Source organism: Buteo buteo, chromosome 13, assembly GCF_964188355.1.
Source record: "Buteo buteo chromosome 13, bButBut1.hap1.1, whole genome shotgun sequence".
Classification (NCBI taxonomy): Eukaryota; Metazoa; Chordata; class Aves; order Accipitriformes; family Accipitridae; genus Buteo; species Buteo buteo.
This window is the reverse complement of record NC_134183.1, coordinates 16,906,852-16,922,608: the sequence shown is the minus strand read 5'-3', so window position 1 is coordinate 16,922,608 and position 15,757 is coordinate 16,906,852. Positions and strand designations below refer to the sequence as shown.

Sequence of the window (15,757 nt, the reverse complement as noted above, 5' to 3'; positions counted from 1 at the left end):
TAATCCTTTTTCCTTTGAGGAGGAAAGCCTGAGCTTCATTTGACAGGTTTCTTCCTGCAGTGATTTTAATTCCCATGGATGAGTTAGAAAGGCTTGGAAGATGGGGTTTATAATGGAAATACTGACAGACCCTTAACTGTAGTCTAGAAGCTCTGGTAGTGGGCTGTTCTGCAATAAGAGCTTTTTGATTAGACATAATGTGGTGATATACTGTATAACAAAATAGTAGGATCTTCTTTTTATGCTCTACAGTGCTGCAAATTCCTGCCCATCTAGCCCCCGTGGTGCAGGCTCTTCAGGGTACAAAATGAGTCGTGTAATACCATCTGACCTACATTTAATGGCTGACAATTCACAGTCAGAAAATGACAAGGAAGCATCGGGTGGAGATAGCCCAAAGGTAAACATTGTTTGAAATCAATCCCATAAATCACATCTTAAGTGAATATAAGACTTCTGAAATTTTGTTTGTTAAAATTTATACACTAAGTCATAATTTAACGTTACAGACTTTAAAAACATTTTGTAGGTTTTTGTGATTAGATGTGTTGTATTTATTTATTTATTTATCTCTCTTCCCTTTGTGGGAGGGTCTCTGTGTATTTTCAGTTATATATCTGTTTATAGGCTATCGAGAATTCATTACTGTTGTATGTTTCTCCAAATCTTTAATGTTATCTTAAAATCTGCTAATCAGAAGAGCACAATTGTCTTAGTTTCTTTTCTGTCTCAAGATTTTGGTCATCCAAAAGTGCCTTTTTTTAATTGTCTTTTGTAAATTTTGATTTAGAAAGGGGCATGTGTATCTTTAAAGATTATTGATGCAGACTTTTCTTTTTCTTGTACAGGACGACTCTAAGCCACCTTACTCCTATGCACAGCTAATAGTACAAGCAATTACAATGGCACCTGATAAGCAGCTTACACTAAATGGAATTTATACGCACATAACTAAAAATTATCCGTACTATAGGACAGCAGACAAGGGCTGGCAGGTAAATTTGATTTCTGGAATGTTGTTGTTTTTTTTAGTTGTAAGTAATACTGGCAGCTGTAAAGTGTCATGAGAAGTCAATTTGTGAGCCTAACAGCCCTTCATGAATAGAATTTGTCAAATGAGTGTTCTGTCTTTTTCCCGATTGTAAGTTCTCCAACAATGTAGGGAATTTACATTACTCTGTATTTGAAACATTGCTTTATTCATGGAATGGTATTCTCTAAACCTCTAAGAGGGATACATACAGACTTTTGGGGAAGAAAAGTACAATTGGCACTGTATATATGTATGCTATCTAGGAATGTAGTTGTGTTCTGTAACTTACACTTGTGTAAACATCCGTATTGTTATCTTGAGATAAAATTAAGATATTAAATGTTAGAAGTTTGGTTATATTTGAAAACAGTGGTCTTGACCATGCAATACAGTGAAGGAACAAGTGTGTGTTATCTGTTGTTATCTTGCACTATTATGTGCTCTTTTTTATTTGTGCAACATAGTCTATTTGTGAACTTAATTGTTTCTGTACTGAGTTAGACCGACCAAACCCTTCAATTCTATAGAATTAATTTCTGCTTTCTTTTCATTTTTAAAGAGACCAACCTTAGCATTTGCCAGGATGACTAACCGAGTATGAATCAGTCTGGCATAGTCTTTCCAGATACGCGTAAAGGTTCGATGCCTTTGCTGCTGTTTTTAGTTTCAGCAAAGGACAGAAGAGCACAATTAGCAGGACTGGCCAGTTTGCCTGTATAACATTCAGGCTGCACTGTTGGTCATGGAGTATCAATTTCACTGTGTTGCTACTTAGTACAGTCATGATCTGCGACAGAGGCATGCTCTGAAGTTATTTTCAGGGAAGTAAAACTTGGAGACTGGGGGAGGGGAAAAGTGAAGAAGTGCTAATACTCTACTTGCTGTAAAGTAGAAGCCTAAAGAATACATGCCGTCTCAGTAGTGGAATAGATTTTTAAATATTAATCACATACTTATTTGCCACAGGGCCTGTATGAAAGTTGAATCACTCTTAGAGGAATTCCAAGGTTAGCGGGGAATGTAACTCTTCCTAGCTTTTTGTTAATGGTTTGGCAAGTAAAGGGCTTAGCTGTTGTTGTGGCTAGGAAGTCTCTTTTGTTTCCTTTTTGCACATAAGCAGTGCAGAATCCTCGCTGCAGTCATACTAACAGATCTGTTTTAGCAACAAGATTCTGTTTATAAAACGTTGGTGTGCTTTTTGCTTCCTATTCTGAAATATCTTGAATATCTGTGAGTATAATGCTTCTTTATGTAAGCATCATGGAACCAAACGTGCATACACTGTAATGCATGGTTAAAGAATTCTGCCTTAGAACAGTGTATGTATTTAGATGTATAATACTTCACAAAACCAAGGTGATAGACACAGCAGACGTAGTATGTTCTGGAATAATTAATTAGCACCTATTCATAAAAACAATTGGAAAAGCTGAAGATCAGGTGCTCTTCAGTCACTAGTCATATAAAGCGCTGCTACAACCCTAGCAGGTGTACCCCATGTGTGAATAGCTCTGCTAGCTTTTATCCATCAGGTGTTAGATGACAGTTAGGGTGACTTATAGATGTTTTAATTAATATTTGAGGCCATATATGCACATATTATTCAAAACATAGAGTACATACATGTGTATAGTATCCAAATCCTATACCTTAATAAATAGTATTGAGGTATTTGTATCCTTTATTATATAAAGGTCTCATTTTGTTGAGCACTTGACTCTTCTTCATGAACTTACTTCAGCAGGTACTTTTGGATCTACTTTTTTATTCTAGCATATAGAGAAATAAATACAATTTATAAACATGTTCTTGGCATCTTTCTAGTTCTGTTTCAATTTTTGGCAGGGAAAACCATTTCTGGTTTCATCAGTTTGCATTTAAGAAACCATACATGGTTATCATTGCTTTAAGTTTTCCAAACTTGCCATCAGGGTCATCAACTCAGACATTTGAGTAAGATTTGCACTTGATTTTGCAAATTTTTGAGAGCTTTTGATAACATAAACCTTTTTCTCCATTTTTGCCCCTGTTCCACCACAAGTGTTTCAGTATATATGCCTATCATTATTTTCTTCTTGTTCAGTGATAATATTTAGAGAGATTTGGGGTTTATATCTTTTTAAAAATAAAAAAATAAAAAAAAATTATATATGCAAAGTCAAGCATAGGTACAGCCACTTCAGGGTGTTATCAGTTTTCTACATCTCTGATTGAAGAATTGTGTGTGTTTTTAGCATAGTGAGGATAAAGTAATATGCAAACTACTAGCGTGCAGTAACAAAGATCTCACTGAAGAGCTGTTTTAGGACCTACTGCCATTTGTTGTTTTTCTAGACACACTAAATCCTTGGCTCCTTTGTTGAGACAGACTGGACTGTGGGTGAACTCACAACAATCTAGCTGCATTTGGAACTTGTGTAATTTAACCTTTTCTTTCTGTATTGTGGAACAGTAACAGGATTATCTTAAAAGATCAGGATCAGCATATGCTGTATTTTACTGGCCCTCCTAGAATGAACTCACATTTTCTTTGACACCTGGGGAAGGGTGGTGTATGAACACAGATATATTTTTTTTTTACACTGCATTATGCGCAAGTATTTGTAGTGTTCCAGCAGTTTGTTGCAATCACCATGTTTCTCATTAGAGAATTAAGTGGGATTCCTGTTATTGCCGCATTAGCATACTGTTTTTTTAATTGTTGGGAAAGATTTGAAAAATGCAAGAGTCCTTTCAGGTTTATGGCACTGCCTTTGTAGTGCTCTGAGTTCTGTTGAATTAAGGAATTAAAGACCTGAACCCCGAGTTTCCTATAGTACGAACTGCTGCAGTAGGCCACATTCTGACTTGGAAAAGTTATATGAATTCTACATATTTTTTTATGTTCCATAGAATTCAATACGTCACAATCTCTCTCTGAATCGTTATTTCATCAAAGTACCACGTTCCCAGGAAGAACCAGGCAAAGGCTCATTCTGGAGGATAGACCCTGCCTCTGAAAGCAAATTAATAGAGCAGGCTTTTAGGAAAAGGCGGCCTAGGGGAGTACCTTGCTTTAGAACCCCTCTGGGACCACTCTCTTCTAGGTAAGGAAAAACAGATGAACAAAAAGACTATGGCTGTTGTTTAATCTTCAGGCTGATGCAGACTTGATAGTTTTGGATACAGTCACAAGTTTAGTAATTTAATTTCATCCAGACTCAGTATTTGAATTCTGTATGATTTACTAGGAGGCTGCCCCATACACTAGGCTTGTTTTTATTGCTTGTTTTTAGTGTTAACGAACTGACTCAGTTTGCATAACTAACAATCAGATTGTTAATGTAAGCAAGCCTTGCTGTACCTTTGTTGTTTTTTTTTTTTTAACAGAGTTATAATTTTAATTCCTAACTGCCATCTACTGCATTTTAAAACTGTTTGCAAAGAAAATTATCAAATACCGGCTACCATTTTATTGAACTTAGAGATGACAATTATGTATTTAGTTTTATAATGTTCAACCAGAATTCATGATGGGGAAATACATGGGTTTAAATTACTCCCTCTGTAAAGTTATGGCCTTTCTGCTGGAGCAGATCTTTTATTACTTGCCCTGTAGACTGAGATTTGCTCATCATTCTTCTCCACCAGAAGAAATGTTCATGTTTCACAGATTGTTTAGAGACTCTCCCTAAGAAGGCACCCAGCCACATCTTCTGCATTAACTATACCTGAAGTTTCCTTTTAAATTCTGTCCCTGTTTAACAGAAGCTTTATAGAGATCATCAGAACTGCTTTGGGTTGTAACTGTACTTGCCAGAAGGCAGAGGTGCCCTCCTGTGGGCAGTGTGTGTTACGGTCTCTTTAGAGGAAGGTCACTGTCTTTCACAGTTCAGAAGTTAAAACACATCAGCTGCTGCTTTCATTTTTAAATACAGAAGTGCCCCAGCTTCTCCTAATCACTCTGGAGTGTTGTCTGCGCACTCCAGTGGAGTCCAGACCCCCGAGAGTCTGTCCAGGGAAGGATCTCCAGTCCCAATGGAACCTGAGCCTAGTGCTATCCAGCCAAAACTAGCGGTAATACAAGAAGCGCGATTTGCACAGAGTGCCCCAGGTGAGGACTCCTAAAATAAGTGTTTGGGGGTGGGAGGTGGGAGAGGGCTAATATATAAATATTACCAAGACTTCATATGTACACCAAAAAATCCATAAATATTTAACCTCTTTAACGTTTATAACAAATCTTTGATAAACACATAAACATGCCAGGGAAATTCTGTTTGCATACATACAGACTGTTATCTGTGTGCTGTTCCAGCACCCTTGATCACTGTGTTACTAAGCAGAGATTGTGCTTCTGTCCTGTGTAGGACTGTATTGTCTTGTAACAGTTGTCACTTCCTTTCAAAACGTATTCTTTCTGGTTTAGGAAAAAAAACCTCTAGGTTACATGGATTGCAGAAATAAGCAAGTGTCTTGCATGCATCTGTGGTCATGTCATCCTTTCAAAGGTGGGGCTAAAAAGAAAGGATAAAAGACAAGGAATAAATTTGCATGATAAGAAATTTCCTGTAAAAAAAGAAGAGCGTGAGGCATGATGCAATAAGGATGTATTTGCTTAATTACCTTAGTTTATATACTTTTGCCATCCTTTTTCTTGGTGATGTTCTGGTACTACAGAAGTGCCAGTGACCATTCTTTGGCAAAGGCAAACATGGTCCTGAGCTGAGCAGAGACACCAGGCTTTCCCCAGCCTAGGAAGCTGAGAGTTTTGCCAATGCAGACATGTTCCACACAACACCTGAAGCATATGCATGTTCCCATCTATGGAAGGGAGTTTTACTAAATGAGTATTAAACATAGCTTTGGTAGTACAGGTACATTTGGGGAGAGGTGGGGGGGCTTTTGCCCAAATGATGCATGGGTCTTAATGAGCTAATACAGCACTTAACCTTGAATGTGCGGCTTGGAATAGCCATGTGTCATAATCTTCATTGTCCGGTTTTATCTTTTGGATCATTCAGGCATTAGTGAAGGAGGTTGTTAATCCTCTGAGGCTTTAGTGTTAAGTTTAAAAGAATGACTGGATTAAAAGAAATAATTAAAATTGGCAGCCTAATTTTTTCTCTTTCTTGGTAGGATCACCTCTATCTAGCCAACCAGTTTTAATTACTGTACAACGGCAGCTACCACAAACTATTAAACCCGTCACCTACACTGTTGCAACTCCTGTGACGACATCAACATCCCAGCAGCCTGTAGTTCAGACAGTTCATGTAGTCCACCAGATACCAGCTGTGTCTGTCACAAATGTGACTGGATTAGCACCAGCAAACACTTACACTGTAGCTGGACAGGCAGTAGTCACGCAAGCTGCGATGGTAACCCAGCCTAAGGTAGAACCTCAAGAGAATGGAGACCACAAGGAAGTAAAAGGTGAGAACCTGTGGGTTAGTTGTTTTGCTAGCTCTTTATACAGAAGGATTATTACTTAAACTTACTTCCAGATGAATGCTTGAAATGTTTGCCCCAAACTGAAGATTTTGCATTGTAATTTCTCAGATACGTTGGAACTGGTAATAAAACAGTATACTTTTTCACTGAGGGTTGATTAAGTAAAAACAAATGGTTCTTTAACACTTTCTTGTTTTTAACAATGTTTTATCTTCTGTTTTTCAGTTAAAGTGGAGCCTATACCTGCTATTAGTCATGCTACAATAGGAGCTGCTAGTCGTATCATTCAGACATCTCAGACCACACCCTTACAGACAGTTACTATAGTGCAACAGGCACCTCTAGGTCAACACCAGCTACCAATAAAAACTGTAACGCAGAACGGAACGCACATAGTACCTATCACCACTGCGATACAAGGACAGGGCAATGCTGGTATGTATTGTGTTAAGATGTTCTGTTGCCTTGTATGTGTTAAAACCTCAATATGACCATTGCTGAATTTTCAAATTCTGTTCTCGTGTCTTTTGTAGTTATGCTGAAAACTAAGTTCTACAAAAAATTTAGATTACAGCCTTGTAATGGATTGTTCCCTCCCTGTTTGTAAGAATAGCATTTCTCTTCATTGATGATTACTTGAACAGCTATTTATTCTCTTTGTGGTCATTATAGGGATGTACTTAGTGGTGACAACCCGTCCTCCCTCCTCCTTAAACCCAGGATATAAACAAGTTTTTAAAGAAGTTCCTGTAAAACAGTGCCATTAAAATGGTAACTGCTCCCCAGATGATTTGTCAAGCACCAACCAACAGGAAAACAAGACAGAACTTGCTTGTGGGTTGGCTTTTTGAACTGTTACTTTTTATTCTGTTTTTATTGAACCTGTACTAAAAATGACAAAAATTCTGTAAGATTTTGAGATTCTTCTTGTCTGAATATCATCTTTGCCCTCTCAGACTCAGCAGTCTGAGTGGATAGCAGTACTTTTTCGTAATTTTTATATATTCACGCTTGTTCACAGAACGTTCAGTTTTGTTTTGCTTTGTGGGTGCATACAGCTTGTTCTGACAGTTTCACTTTCGTATGTTACCTGATACTGAAGGAGCTTCTTTGTCACAAGATATGTTTACAGAAATAGTTTTAGGCTATCTTATATCAATTTATTGATATTATTGAAATATGCATTTCTGCTCTAAAGTCTTTCCAATGGATTGAATTATCTGCTTTGTTTCCTTTTTACTCTTCTTCCATCACTGACATTTATAGGTCATGCTAGGCATATTTAAGAACTGTGGCTGAACATAGGAGTAGAATTGTGGTGCTTCTCACTGTTTCACTGTGTGTGATAGGGTTGTGCTTGCAGTGATGGGAATTTTCACTCTGAGATTCCTGGGCTTAAATACCTCATGAGGTGTTTACATTTTGAACAGCAAGTGAGGTGTATTCCAGGTCCTGGTCTCTCTGTTACAGCAACTCCTAAACCAGCAAGAAAACAGGTAATTCTGAGGCAGAGCATCTAAAGGGGGAACTAGGCCTACAGAAATATGGATTTGTTTGTGTGTCTACAAACATGTGTGGGTTCACACACACGTATCTACGTATGTCTGTGTTCACATGCATACACCTGTATTTATGCACACATTTGTGTTTGTGTGTGTTTGTCTTTGGAGAAAGAAGATTTGCGCAATCTGAAAGCTAAGAAATCCAGAGCAACTACTCTTCTAACATTTTCTATTTGTAGTAAGAAGGTGCTTTCTGATCTTACTCGCAGCAAAACAGTTTGGCAGCACTTTTTACTGCCTGTCAGCCTAACTGAAAGCTGTGAAGTCCAAAATAAATTCAAGTCCCTTACTGCAGAATAAAATTATGTAACTAGATATTCTTTATTTCGACTTTAAGTGTGGATTTCAAACATTGTTGTTCTTTTGTGTATTTCATACTTCCATGTATCAGTTGTGGCTGCAGCCAGCAAGTCTCTTTCTACTAAACAGACCCCGGAGTGAATAATGCAGTAATAGTCTTAATGCATGTTTGACAATGAGGGGCAAACTTCTTGGTTTTATTTAAGCAACAACAGATTTGCAGTAAGGCATTTTATTCAGAAGTAACTATCTTTATGGCATCTCTTCAGAAATTGTACAAGGAATAGCTTTTCTAATAAAGCTGAATAACTGTTGAGATACAAGAACAAATTATTTTACAGTTGCAGTGAAGCTTTTTGCATCAGGTAAATATTTTCTGAAGTATTTGTTCTACCAGTAAATACTAAGTACAAAACAGTTTGGTTATGTGCAGAGGTGATATTCCAGGTATTCTCTAGGATAGCTTACTAACAACAAATATAAAAAAGTTTAGCAAATAAACATGAAGTCTGTAAGGAATTCTTAAGCTTCACCAGCAGGGAATGCTGTAATAATGTCAGCAAAGCGGTGGTGCTGAAGAAAGGGAGCTTCTGTGTAAAAAAGCACGTGGTTTGATAATGTTTAGATAATTTTTCATGAAATGCAATGAACAAGTAAATATATAATTAGTATTTTGCATTATTTGCAAAGATGTTTGAATAGTTGGTCTAATAAAGTCAGGATTGATAGTGAGAAACAGACTCCTAAGAACAAGTAGAGGGAAGGAACCTGTGGATGTCTCAGAAGGTTTAAAGGACTGTACTCACCCATTAATGGTGACTTGTACTATCTTTTCCATGGAATGAGATTAAAATCTTGTGTAGGATGTTTGAACTGTATACATTCCTGTTGATCTAATTCAGTTGTGCACTTGAATCTAATCAAATGCATCATTTCTTAACGCTACTACTTGTTAAAGCACTGCCTTTGCCTTATGTTGTGGGTAAATGCCTCATTATCTGACAAAGCAGAATTGCTGCTTGAGTTGTGTGCATCTCAGGGCTGTGTGAATTGCATAGCTTTTCTTAAATACTTATGGCCACAGATGAATACGATACGGTGGTGCTCTCCTTCCAGGCCAAGTAATGCATTCTGCAGTGATCCATAGACATGGCCAGAAAGGGAATTTTGAATTCGCTTCCCAGTTCTGTCACAAAATACTGTGTAGATTGGCTTTCAGTCATTAAATCTTTGTCTGTCTTCAGCTCCCCATTGACAAAATGGAGATAATTCCCCATTCTCCCACCTGTGTCCATATCTGCGTGAATGTTGAGTGATTTGGGAAAATGTCCTTCAGGTTTGTACAAAAAGATTAAACAGCTGGACCTGAATCTCAACTGGGATTGCTAATACCCCATATAGTACCAATAAGGGAATTCATCATTTTAATGAAAATGCAGATTTGCTTTCAGTATCATCTGTTTTGACAAGGATTAGGGTGCTGAAGTTTTTATTGTCTTTTTACAGCTGCTGCGAGTCCTTTGCATATGTTAGCAACCCATGCATCTGCATCGGCATCTCTTCCAACAAAGCGCCAGAATGGAGACCAGTCAGAACAGCAGGAACTCAAACGTATCAAAACAGAAGATGGAGAGAGCATAGTCATAGCTGTTAACGTGGACACCCCATCTGTGGCAGTGAGTGATAAAGGCAGCCAGAACTAGAAACTTAGGGGAGTTTTCTTTTTTTTTAAAAAAAAATAAACTCCATGGTGCCAAAAGGAGACACTTAAATATAACACCTAAAATGTTGGAACATGTTCTCACGCAGTGGGGAAAGGGGCCCTGTGATCAGACTTCAACTTTCAGCACTGAAAAAAAACCAACACAGGTGGCCTTAAAACTTGGTAATTTAAAGTCAAACTGCAAAACATCTTGTTCCAGAGGCTGTGACCCCCCGCTCCTCCCTGCCCCCTACCGAACTGTGTACACTGAGAAATACAGTGTTGGGGAGGGCTGCAGCTTTAAAAAAATCTTTATCAGATTATTTTAAGGACTGAGTATCTCAGTGTAACGGCAGCATGATAAGCGCTTAGTGTGAACTGGTTTCAAAACGATTGTATATTCCTTAAAGGGAACAGAGGCAAGGAGCCATTTCCTACATCTTGGCAGCTAGCCTTTCATAATGACCTACCCGATGCAGTTGTTGGTAGATATGCAGTATTTTGTTGTTCACATGTGGAATTAGAAATTTTTGAGGTGTATTTTCATTTCTTTGCAAAATAATGGGGTCTTTGACATTTCAAATCACTCCATTTCTACTCCGGAAACTTTGGAATCACACAATACTTTTCATGTGAAATTTTGTTTGGTATAAAACTGAATGTAGGGTTTTTTTAACCAATGGAATGATTTACTTTTGTCTGTCCTGTTAAAGTTCAGATAAAGCTACTTTATTACATCTGCAAATTTTCATATTTTAGCAGTTGCCTGATAAATTTAATCAAATTTTATTACCATGTGTAGTGATCAAATGCTTCTTTGGGCTTGCATGTAACTGATTAGAAATTACAATGTAAATGAGCCGTTAACTGACGTAAAGAACTGCTATGAATTTGACCAGAGCTGCACTTACCTGTTTCTCTTTCTGCTACCTTTTGCTGTTTGTTACTTTGTGTTGACTTTGACTGTCCCTGGCATATTTTTCCAGTCTAAAGTAAAACAAGAGTCTCGCTTAATATTGTGTATGTTTAAGATAACAGACTGTTCTTCATTTAGAAAGATGAAATTCTTTATCACAAGTCCTTTTAAAAAGAGTAAAATTATCTTGTCAGAGGTATATTCGATATTTTTAAGCTTAAGCACCCATCAGTAGAAATTAATCTGACCAGTTTCTCCGTAACACTTTTGGTGTCATACACTGACCTTTTGGGGTCTCCATTAAGAGTAGCTGTTGTGGTTTTCTAACAGTGGCTACCGTATTATTATAATAATTTTTTTTTTTAAGTGTGTGTTCTGCAGTTGAACATTTTAAAATGTATTGGTAATTTCTCACTTTAATTGTGGTAATAGATTCCACTTTACATTTCAAAATTAAATTTAAACGTAAGGCTGCTGTTCAGTCTTTAATTCACATAACGTCTTATTTCCTCATGCAGTAAGGTGAGTGAAAGCTAGATAGTTGGCTTAATTTGAATCTGATTTTTGTCATTTTCTGTAATAATGATGCATTATTTATATTTCCTTTCCCACTACGAAAGGAAAAACTGTATTTTCATGATGGACTGAACAGTTTGGAGTGGTTTATTTAGGCAGCTTTTGGGAACTATTTACCTAAAGACCAAATATGAGAAATCTGTACAAGTTTTGTGTTCATCCACAAAATGGAACTGTTACGATGTCTCTGCAGATAATACATATTAAAAAACTATGAAAAAAAAACTCTACACAAGCTGAATTTATAACAGGCATTTAAAAAAAAGCATAACCTGAAGAGAAACATTTCTGTAAAATTGCAACATTTTCTTTAGAGGTTTTAAAAATAAAAAAAGTAAAGTTTTAACATACTTTTTTTAAGAAAAAAAATCCAGTACTAGTAATTTAATTTGGTGTTGAATGAATTGACTAGAATGTGGTTTATTTTCAGAAGTGAGAATCTGTTCACAACTAGGGCTAGGTGAATAATAGTGTATAAGATTTTTTTAAATAAAATTAAATTTTATTCAGCAAATTAACTAAGTTGAAATTACTCAACAAGTGTGTTTGAAATATTTATGTATATTTTGGGGTGATTAATCCAACTTATGTTGGCAGTGCCACAGGAAATGGTATCAGACCAAACAAGCCACGGTGATCCTTACTGTCGGTTAATGGTAGGCAAGCTGTACGTGACGTCCTCCTGGGTAGAGGGGGAGATGAGAACATGGTCTGGGTTCTGATTCTGTAATGTGGTGGTGTTTTACACTTTCTGGTGCGTGTGGAATTTGGCACAAGAATGCACCTTTGTTCAGATGGATAAACCCTTTGAAAAAGCTGTGCAATGTGAGAAAACTGCTTACGGTCTTACATGAAAATAACATCTGCTTATACATGCTTTTGGTGATGCTGAGGAATGCTCATATGGGATAATCTCCAGTGCTTTTAACAAATGCAGACTTCTCTGTCTTATGTGTCAGGCCTTACTAAATTGAGTCGTTGGGTTCTTGAAACAAAACTGTTCCCTGGTTTGTCTATGTATTTATGTGCTTCCCACTATTCATACAGTGATGGGTACTGCCTAATAGCAAAGGCTGAGTGAGACTCCTGTCATGCTGCTGCTTCTGAGGTGACGCTTGTGGCCTTTCTTCAGTTGGTCTTATGTGCTGACCATCCTGGGCTCCCGCAGTCAATTTGATCTTTCTTTTGCAAATGGAAAATTTCTTCAGGTGATTTCATGGATGTAGAGATGTGACCTCTCTTTAGGAATGGATGTAACCTTTCCACTTAGCCTTTGTGTTTTATGATGCATGGTATTATTTCCCTTTGTGCTCCTTCTAGGCTGCCTGTTCAGTGTTCTCCCTGTTAAGAGTCAGCTTTTGTGTAATCTTTAAAATGACTCTGAAAAAGGCTCAGAATTCTAACATACGGAAGACCTAAGTGTACGTTTGCTTCTAGTGACTGAAGTGCTCATCTCCACTGCCAGCGTTTTCCGTCCTCCTTGCATGAGATCCCTCTCCCTGTCCTTACGCCAGCTTTGTTTTTGATCCAGCTGCATGTGGCAGTGGCCCCATGTTCCAGCAGGCTTGGGAAGGCAGCAGCACGGTCTCCTGGACAGTGGGATGTTCTTGCCTTCGGACACAACAGTTCTGCCTTCGTGCTGGCCATTGTGACAGCAGCTGTAGGGTATTGCATGATCCAGCAAAGCAACACCAAGTCTTCCAGAGAGGGGACTGTGGATGGAACGGTGTGAAAGACTAATTCTTTCTTATTGGTCTGGTTAGTCTCAATTCTGAGCTGCTGCCTCCCCCCTGCCCACATTGCAACCTACCTACCGCAGTGGTAGCAGTCTTTATTATGCCAGTTTTTAGTTGTGCTCATTTAGGTAAATACCCGTACCATGCTAATCCCAAAAGACAGAAAAGCACTTCTGCTTCATAAACCACTTCACAGTACAGATTGCTGTACAGGAGGCAACTGGGAAAACCTTGCCTTTACTTGCGTGGTTATTAAAATACAGGTTCATTTTAAAATGTTGTTTCTTATAATTACTTAAATCCAAAAGTGGAACTTGGAAGTTTCAACAATCTATGTTTTCTATCTTAATTTTCCCCCAAAGGTAAATTTTGAGTGGTTGGTAGTCATTAATACAGGTTGTGATTTTATATGTACATGTGTGTGATATATATATATATATATATAAAAAATACATATTTTTAGGTAAATCTCTCTCATTTACACTAAATTGTGTGCTGCTTTCTACTAACCTGATTGACCTGGTTCTATACATGTGTCTTAACTATATAGTTTAACATTCTTACTCGGAATCCTGCGTTGTGTCTGACACAAAATTAATTGATTAAGGGAATGTCTGAAGTTCGTAAGTGCATGGGTTGCTTTTAACCATCAGGTTCTTCTTGATCTTATTTGTGGACTGGCAGATGAAAACAAGCTTTACTCCTGCTTCTGCTTCTACTTGTTTTCTTTCCTAACTATTAATCAAGCCAGACTTTGAATTATTTTTTTTCTATCTAAGAGTCTCATTCTTCTAGCAGTTGTGTTAGCTTTTGGGGCTGATTTCAGGTATGTAGCCAGGGCTTTGCATTAGTTCAGTGATTTGACTTTAAAAAGACGTTGGCCAAAAATGTATTGATTTAGCATGGACTGCCATACTAACAGATATATTGTTATTTTTTAAAGTAAGTTTAATGAGATGTGCACTTTCTGGAATAATTTTCATTAATATTGGTTTGGTTTCTGATCCTCTTCTTATGTATTAGTTACGTTCCTTTTGTTTCTCATCAGAATTGGGGAAATGCTTTTGTCTCAAGTATTAGAAAAACTTACTAGAATGCTTGGTCTGGTTTTCATGTCAGTACTTCCAAGAGTTGGGGAGAAATCAAAGGACGGGTACGAAACTACTGTAAAGGGCTGGAATATTTGAAGCTGAAAGAGCATAACCTATTCCTTTAACAAAAAGAATGGACTATTGTGTGAAATTCCACAGGATCTCTTACAGACCAGAACAAACAGAGTCATGGGCTTGTTTAAACAAATACAACCTTTGGGGCAGAAGAAAAAAAACCAGAAAATGGGGGCATTGAAATGGCTTGATAAGAAAGAGGTAGATTCACTAGCTTGTGACTCCAAAACAGGTCTGTCTTTCTGAAGCACATGTTGTTCTGTAGCCTTTGTATTTAGGTCAGCAGTGTCTGCCACAGTCCTTTTGGCCTACATACAGAAGAATGAGGCTTGTGTCTCACGTTTTCTAACTTACTGATTAATCTTCTATTTTCTACTTTAATGTGAATACCTGAAGGTTCCGAAATACTCGTATTCTGTGGCTCCTGCTGGCAAGTACCTGGAATTACTGTTGAATTTATTGCACTGGCTAATCTTCTAGTTTCCCTTTCAGGATTTTGAACTGTGACACAGGTACTGTGGAAAGAGACAGCAAAATAGGGGGAGGGAATAGGTTTGGTTATTTTTAAATACAAAAGATATTAATAATCCATACACTTAAATAGCTGATGCTGGTGGAAATACATTGCTTTTCAGGAATAATTGTATTTTAGACTTACTGTGCAAATTCTGCCATTTCCTCACAGATGAACAGTCTGCACCACTGGCCTGTCCCTCTGTCAGCAGGGCGCTCTGCTGAGCAGGGCTGTCTCCCAAAGCCACGTGTTTCTAGCTACGAGTTCAGACAACTGTACTTAAAGGAATAAATGCTATTGGACCTCTGGACTATAATACTTCAGCTAACAACTTGACATTTTTATCCTCTATTTAATCCTCTTTTGTCACATAAAGTAGACTTCTGACAGCTTGCTTTGCCCCCTCTTTTACTCTGCTGCCTCATGCAGAGCAGGGTATGTTCGAAGGGTGATGGTTTGCTTATCCTGGTCTTTTAAAACTTGCTTTCTGTTAAGCGCGTGCCCCTCTCTGGGGAAGGAGATTCCTTAACATCCCGCCCAGGCAGACTGGGTCTGTGCAAGGCCCAGAACACGGGTGAGTATTACTGCTTTGTACTGCAATGTGACAAGCGTGCTGCTGTTGCCAGTCTTAGTCCTGAGCTTCACAGTGTACCTGGATGGTGCAGCCATGCAGTGTCATTTATAAATCAACACGGTGGATATGTGGTCTATCAAATACTTAACGTACTACTTATTTTCCAAAAAAGCAACTCACTAAAATTCTATTCCATTTCATTTTAGAGGTATGTTTATCCTCTGTCCCACTTAATGCAAATTTTG

The 15,757-nt window shown here is 37.8% G+C and overlaps 1 protein-coding gene across 1 annotated transcript in view; it reads left to right on the top strand.

Moving 5' to 3' along the window:
- Window positions 1-12,044, top strand: part of FOXK2 (forkhead box K2) — a 48,702-nt gene extending 36,658 nt beyond the window's left edge. Inside the window, exons 3-9 of the mRNA XM_075044888.1 lie at window positions 253-400; window positions 849-995; window positions 3,926-4,119; window positions 4,951-5,126; window positions 6,152-6,448; window positions 6,692-6,901; window positions 9,835-12,044. Of these exons, the coding sequence (XP_074900989.1) occupies window positions 253-400; window positions 849-995; window positions 3,926-4,119; window positions 4,951-5,126; window positions 6,152-6,448; window positions 6,692-6,901; window positions 9,835-10,031 (1,369 nt within the window). The 3' untranslated portion in view covers window positions 10,032-12,044. The remainder of the gene's footprint in view (window positions 1-252; window positions 401-848; window positions 996-3,925; window positions 4,120-4,950; window positions 5,127-6,151; window positions 6,449-6,691; window positions 6,902-9,834) is intronic.
- The last annotated feature ends 3,713 nt before the right edge of the window (window positions 12,045-15,757 follow it).